General features: G+C 42.5%; 1 protein-coding gene across 1 annotated transcript; it reads right to left on the bottom strand.

Moving 5' to 3' along the window:
• Positions 1-282: 282 nt before the first annotated feature.
• Positions 283-5,578, bottom strand: LOC114247634 (uncharacterized). The gene is made up of 5 exons (XM_028180635.2): positions 5,448-5,578; positions 4,338-4,557; positions 3,977-4,110; positions 735-890; positions 283-461 (listed from the first exon to the last, which is right to left on the bottom strand). The coding sequence occupies exons 1-5, from the start codon at positions 5,500-5,502 to the stop codon at positions 307-309; spliced, it is 720 nt and encodes a 239-aa protein (XP_028036436.2). The 5' UTR covers positions 5,503-5,578; the 3' UTR covers positions 283-306.
• Positions 5,579-7,429: the final 1,851 nt, after the last annotated feature.

The following is a 7,429-nucleotide window of genomic DNA, read 5'->3' as shown; positions in this document are numbered from 1 at the left end:
ATTGCTGAAGTCCATGGGCGACGGTAACCACTCACCATCAGGTGGGCCGTATGCTCGTCTGCATACAAGGGCAATAAAAAAAAAAAAAAAAAAAGTTATAATCAATTGTACAAATTTAAAATCTTTTTAATAGTTTTCCAGTTAATCCACAAACACAATTATGAACCACGCTATTGTAAAAAAACATAATATATTCTTAATAATGGCAAAGTTGCGTCCCGAAGACCATTTAGTAGATTTGAAACTATTTGATGTTAAGATTTTATTTGGGTTTGATAACACAAAAAAGAAAATTCGTCGTTTTAATTAAAGTTTATAAAACAATTCATCCAAGGGTACTTTCTTGAAGTAAGTGTTTATATTTTGAATGAACAAGTTCATTGCGAAACGGAAAGCAGGTCCCTCGGCGTACTTGCTGGCTGCCAACCAATTCTCGTTCAAGCGTTTTAATATCTTAGCAGCTAAAAAAAAAAACAAAAATTATGTTCACTAAAGTTGATTCTGATCACCTGTTCAATATCTGTCAGTCCTGTAGGATAGTAGATATTTTAAAAAAATCTTATTTACCCAGGACCTAACTTTTTGACTTTTTGAAGTGAGTGTGGAAGTTTTAAGACTGCTCGATGCTATTCTTTCATTGTTAGTGCGTCTTAGTAAAGACGTATTTATTTCATTCACGGATGTACAATTGCCAATTAATGTTTAGAAAATTATTTTATTAAGTAAAATCTCACCAAGTTCGTCATTATCTTTGTTTATATGTTCAAATCCAATAACAACATTAGTTCTCTCATTATGTCCTATTTGAACTGTCCTAATTAATATATGCTCTTTGCCAGTGTCACTCTTATATTTTTCAAGGTCAGCATCAATTTGGATATGTATATTTTCTGAAACAGTTGTTATTATTTATTGTTTTACAACGTATTAAACTGTTTTATATATTAGTTCACCCAGTTTATTCAATGAGCATTGTATATATTTCCAATGTGTTTGAAGATACTTCGAAGAAAACTGAGAAAAATATTTATGAACACCAAAGTATCACCATACTACGGAGCGAGGTACTGTGCTTAAGTATACGAAAGAAGAGTACCAACCAAAATCTTGTAGAGGTACTTAAGCTCTTGAAGGAAAATTATATTAACGCATTCCCATGTCTTCCATAACCAGACGGTATGGTTTGGGGCCGAGAAACTATAGAGAACAAATGCTTGTCAATTTTCTGCAGATGAAGGGGCTCTATTTGATGAACTCGTTTTTCAAAAAGAAGCCCCAAAGGAGATGGACTTGCCAAAGTGCCGACAAAGTTACATGGAACGAGATCGATTTCATCATGGCGGGTAAGAAGCGAATATTTACGGATGTCTTAGTGGTCAACAGGTTTAGTGCCGGTAGTGATCACCGACTTATTCGAGGAACCCTAAATATCGACATAAGGCTTGAAAGAATCCGGTTGATGAGATCGACTCTGCGCCCATCTCTTCCCCAAATCATCCAAGTTTCCGAAAAGTTCCAATTGGAACTTCAAAATCGATTCAGTCTGCTGGATCCCACTGAGGACGATGGTGAGGCGTGACTACCGTAGCTTTAATGCTAGACGCATTGAAGCTGCAATAGAGCGTAACAAAGGCCTTAAAGCTCTTGTACGGATGTCTAAAAGTGCTCCTCTGCTTAAACTTAAGCGAGAAGATGGCTCTATAGTTACTTCCAAGCCAGAAATCTTAGGCGAGGTCGAAAAATATTATGGCAAACTCTACGCAATGCATACTTCTCTACCTACACCCGCCGACCGAGCTAGTGACAGCCGAGCACCGCTTACTCGACATTACTCGGATGATGTCCCGGACATCAGCATCGGGGAGATTCGGATGGCCCTGGAACAGCTCAAAAATGGTAGAGCGCCTGGTGAAGATGGAATTACTACGGATCTGCTGAAATCCGGAGGGGTTCCTATCCTGAAGGAATTACGGAGCCTGTACAATTCCGTCATCTACAACGGGACTACACCATTGGCGTGGACAAGGAGTCGGGTCGTGTTGTTCTTCAAGAAAGGTGATAAAAATTTGTTAAAGAACTATAGACCGATATCTCTTTTGAGCCACGTCTACAAGGTCTTTTCTAGGGTCATTACTAATCGTCTCGCCCGAAGGCTTGATGAATGCCAGCCACCGGAGCAGGCTAGGTTTTGAAAGGGTTACAATACCGTAGACCATATTCACACCCTCAGACAGATTATACAAAAGTCTACAGAATATAATCTGCCACTTTGCGTGGCTTTCGTGGACTACGAGAAAGCCTTTGACTCTATCGAGATCTGGTCAGTTCTGGAATCCTTATAGCGATGCCAGATAGACTATCGCTATATCGAGGTGTTGAAAAGTCTATACGAAGCCGCGACGATGACCGTACAAATCCAGGATTGCCAGTCTAGACCTATCAAGCTGCAGCGGGGTGTCCGACAGGGAGACGTTATATCTCCGAAATTGTTCACCGCTGCACTTGAAGATGTCTTCAAGACGCTGGAATGAGAAACATGTGGAATCAACGTCAACGGAGAGTACATGTCACACCTTCGATTTGCCGATGACATAATAATATAATAGTCTTAATGTCGGAATCACTGGAGGACCTCAGTCGTATGCTCAACGATCTCAATGCTGCTTCCCGATGCGTGGGACTGCGGATGAACCTTGACAAGACGAAAGTCATGTTCAATGATAAAATCATCCCGGGCCAAGTTACCATATCGAATGCAGTCATTGAAGATGTAAAAGACTTTGTCTACCTCGGTCAGGCTATCCAGCTTGGCCGGGGTAACTTCAATACAGAGATTGAGAGACGCATACGACTGGGTTGGTCGGTATTTGGAAAATTCCGTGCAATCCTCACCTCGAAAATTCCTCAATGCCTGAAGACAAAAGTCTTTAATCAGTGCGTTCTCCCCGCGATGACCTACGGCGCGGAAACCTGAACACTGACGGCAGGGCTGGCCCATAAGTTAAGAGTCGCACAGCGGGCGATGGAGAGAGCTATGCTCGGTATTTCTCTAAGGGACAAAATCCGGAACGAAGAAATTCGACGGAGAACCAAAGTCGACGACATAGCTGTTCAAAGTTCAAAGTTAGCAGGCTGAAGTGGCAATGGGCCGGTCACATCTGTCGAGCCAGCAACGCCAGGTGGGGAAAGATAGTCCTCGAATGGAGGCCACGGATGGGTACCAGGAGCGTGGGGTGTCCTCCAACCATGTGGACTGACGACTTAGTGCGCACGGCGGGAAGTCGTTGGATGCGGAAGGCGGAGGATCGCATTATGTGGAAGGCATTAGGGAAGGCCGATGTCCAGCAGTGGGCAGATAAAGGCTGATGATGATGATGATGATGATATATTCCATAAAATTTATTAATCTAGAGACTTCCTTAACTATTGAATCGAATCAACGTTCTTCGCTCTTCTCGAAAAACGAGATGTAGGTAATGACTTCTGTACGTTCAGTTTAATGTGCTACATTTATTTATTAAGTACGATTGGATTTTTTTATGGGAGTTGAAACTCGAGACGAACTCTGCAAACCAATGTCCCTGGGTGATTCGTAACTTATAAAAAGGCCTTCGATCACATTAAGTATGAGATTTTGATGCAACACACAGAGGATATTAGCCTAGATGGAAATGGATAAGTAATATGTATATAAGGCGTACAAAAGTGTTCATTAGCGGGGAGTGTGCAAGGAATACAATTGTTGATCGTTCCTATTTTAGTACCTTCAAGGGGTTATACTAGATTTCCACCATGCCATGGTTTGATAATTTTTTTTATCGTGCACACCACCGCCGTTTTTGCAATGCAGTTAGAAATATACAGAGTCGGGAGATATTATGTAGTCAATTGATGAATATCGCGCAGAGGCTATTTCCGTTAACACTAAAGATACATGAATAATATTTATATGTATATAACTGCCTAATATACCCACCAGTCACGACAGTTCCATTTCCTTTGCCATTTATAACATTTTCAAACATCTGTCCATTCATTTCGTAATCTCCTTTTAGCACTATCGATGGACACAATAAGTCGTAAATAAATTTTGTTGTTTCTAATTTAAGCCTGTAAATAAGACGTGGTAGAAAATGTTATGATTTAAATTTATATCAACATAATTTTGTTGTAATGTACCCCTGAAAGTAAATTGAAAATGTGGGCTGGACACTCGACAGCGACATAGCTATGTTGCTTACGTCTACAAAAATATCAACTAATCCATTTGATTTTAATACGCTCAAAGGAAATTGAAAATAATAGAATTAGCATAATAAGTTTTGATTGTAACTTACAAAGCATTTGTAACAATGCAATCCTTGTAGCCCGTCATTACTGCATTCCTGAAGATATATGTCAATTTAGGTAACACTCCAATTATTATTTCCATCTTTAGTGGATCTGAAGGCTTAACTCCGAGTGTTGGGATCCCAGCAGCAATCGCGGGAAGAGTTTCGTTAAATGAGTTAGTAAGGCATTCTTCATCGTTAAAATCACATGGGGTCCTCGATGCATCTAGAATTGTTACAAAATAATTTTTGTTTTTATTAAAGAAATCTTCATGCCAATTTGCAATTGGGATTTCCAATTTTTTTAAGTATCCTCCATCCTAATCTATTTAAATTGGCCTTTTGATTTTCCGATTTCTTTTGATATCACTGAGTCATTACAAATCCTTTCGATCTATTACAGGTTCTTTTAGGTACCTCAAGCACCGGTCGCTGAACACGTCGCTGTCGACGAAGGGCTCGACGAGTAAATTAACCCATAGACACAGCCCACTGAGTTTCTCCCCGGAACCTCTCAGTGAGTCGCGTTTCTGATCCGGTGGTAGATTTTGCGAAGCACTGCTATTGCTAGGGCCAGTGTTAGCAATAATCCGGTTTGAGCCCCGTGAGCTCACCCACACGTCAAGGAGAATGTGAAGTAGCCTCTCAAGGCTATCAGCATAGGTAGGAGGAAAAAAAAATCACTGACTGCGTGATGTGAACAGTGAAAAACTTGCGTAATTTAAAAAAATATCTAAATATTTAACTTTTTGGTGTTGCTATAATGGCCGACCGGCCGGCCACAGCTGTTTCGCCGATACCTACACCGCGTCGCACTGAGGGAACCCACATAAGAGTGCCAGCACTGTGACTGCAACGAGTACACGGCTGATCGAGGATTGACCTGCGAGACGTAAAGTCATTGATTCACTTTGACTTCATCTGACTGGTGCTTGGGATGTAACCCACCTATCTCTCCCAGGTTCTGCTTCCAAGCAGATCAAACTTTTAAGCGAGGGTGTAGGGGAGTAGACTGGTGGGTAGCGTCCAAAACTTTGGAGACCCACATACTTTTTTAGGACTTCGTAGGAGGAGATTAGACCCCACGGCCCAAAGAAAACAAAAAGATCGACTCACATGAGGTTCGGCTTGTCAAGCAGAGGATGAACAGAGTGATGAAAACCAGCGTCATCTTTGTCGAAAGTCCGAAAATTGAATGTCGCAAATAAACAAGCTCAGATTAAATATATAAATATAAAATGGTAGACAATCTGATTGTAACTAAGATTAATCATTGTGTTGTTATATAGTTTTCGTAGAATGCTTTGTCTGTCTGTTTAACTGTTTGTTTTGTTTTGTTTTGACTTATTTAAGACTGATTCATTCTAAGCGGTGCACGGTTATTGCAAAAAGAACTTACGTGCTTAATTTGTGGATAATTTATGTATAGAGTTTACTCTTCAGTGATTCTTGTGATCCACTCTCAGTGCTGTTGGAAGCTAGTGATAGCAGCAACAAAAGCACAAGAATTCGTTGAGTTTCTCGGTTGATCTTCTCAGCCGGTCGCGATTTCTATCCGGTGGTAGATGCAGTCACGAAGCCTTTTTCTTAAAATTAGGGATTACCGGTGGGTCATAGGCCTATCGAGTTTTACCAGGACAGGTAAGCTAGCAAAGGCTCAGCTGCTTTCAAAGCAGACTTAACAATTCAAGAGCAACTGCTTCGCGAATGAATCTACTGCCGAATCAGAATCGCGATTCGCTGAGAAGATCCGGCGAAAAACTCAGCGAGCTGATGCATGGGTTAGATTGCACGTGGAACTCTTTGCCGAGTTCGATGAGTACGGTTGCCGGGATCCCTACACCTGCTCCTAGCGTTAGCTGAAGGCCTCTAGACCAATCGTTATTGGATTCGATGGATACGTAAGGACGTGCTAAGGGCGTCGATGATGATTGGCTCCTGTGTGATCAAGAGTCAGTGGCGGCAACGATACGGTGATTATTATGACGCATAGCCTTATCGAAGTACCGTTCCGACGCTGACTTCGTGTGTTTCCGGACTGATTCAAGGCCCAGGTCGTCGTGTGGGTCAACGTTCGTCACGAACTACGGAGCTCCAACGGCTAACCTGCAAAAGCGGGATTGTAGAGATTGGAGGGTGTCTATGCGTGTGCGGGCCGCGTGCGCGAACACCGCACTCGCGTAAATCGTAACGAGCCTTATGCAAGTTTTGTACAGTGAAACCTTGTTCCGAAGGGACATTTTACTCCACTTACAGATAGCGGGGTAGAGTCAGCCGAGAATAAGCGTGGCACGGTCGCGGACTGTTATTATATGCGGCCGGAATATCATGGATGCATCCAGGGTGACACCCAAGTACTTGACCTTCCTGGCCCAGGGTATGGCTTGGGCGGTGAGGGAAATCGGGGGTGAGAGATTCCTCCTCCTAATTCGGGAGGAAATCCGCGTGGAGCTTCCCCTCTGAAATAGCACCGCTGTGCTTTTTGCTTTTCGCTGAGCTTTCGATGCCTACGTGCCATTTTCGGAACCACTGTCCTAAGGTTACGGCTGCGCTCTGGAGTTTCCTTGCGGTTACGGACTTGATTCTTTTTTTTTGTGAACGAGTGATTACTTGTAGCCCAGAGGGTTTTCCAGTTTCACCAGGATAGATACTTGTTTCTACTCGAGTAAACCGTCGTGTCGTCGGCGAACAAGGCTAACTGGGTCAGCAGCAACCGGAACATGTCGTTAATAGATAAACCGAATAGGAGCGGAGAGACGACGAAGCATTGCGGGACTCCAACCGTGAGGCGTTTGTAGAGCAGACGCTTAAACAGTTTGCCTAGACACATGAGGAGGCTAATCGGGCGATATCGCGTCAGATGATTTTTTTTTGTTTACCGGGTTTACGTAAATTGAAAATAGTATTGAAAATAGATGCCAACATCACCATGAGTTGAGTGGGTAGAAGTGTAATAGCGCGGTTAGATATACCGTCAGAACCAAGAGCCTTGCGAGGACTTAGGTCTTTGATCAGATCTTTAACCTATCGAGGTGACGGGTTCGTTCGACCTCACTTTCTACTTAATGTACATTCCATACAGGCAGCCTTCTCTTGAA

This window comes from Bombyx mandarina, chromosome 23 (assembly GCF_030267445.1).
Source record: "Bombyx mandarina strain Sakado chromosome 23, ASM3026744v2".
NCBI classification, from domain to species: domain Eukaryota; kingdom Metazoa; phylum Arthropoda; class Insecta; order Lepidoptera; family Bombycidae; genus Bombyx; species Bombyx mandarina.
This window is presented reverse-complemented; position numbering and strand designations above follow the sequence as displayed.

What these genes read in the sequence shown, in the direction of transcription:
- LOC114247634 (XM_028180635.2), bottom strand. Translation starts at nt 5,502, where the DNA reads ATGACGCTGGTTTTCATCACTCTGTTCATCCTCTGCTTGACAAGCCGA. An exon ending in CTTGACAAGCCGAACCTCAT is followed by an intron (nt 4,558 to 5,447) that starts GTGAGTCGATCT and finishes TAACAATTCTAG; the next exon opens with ATGCATCGAGGACCCCATGT. An exon ending in TGCATTGTTACAAATGCTTT is followed by an intron (nt 4,111 to 4,337) that starts GTAAGTTACAAT and finishes TCTTATTTACAG; the next exon opens with GCTTAAATTAGAAACAACAA.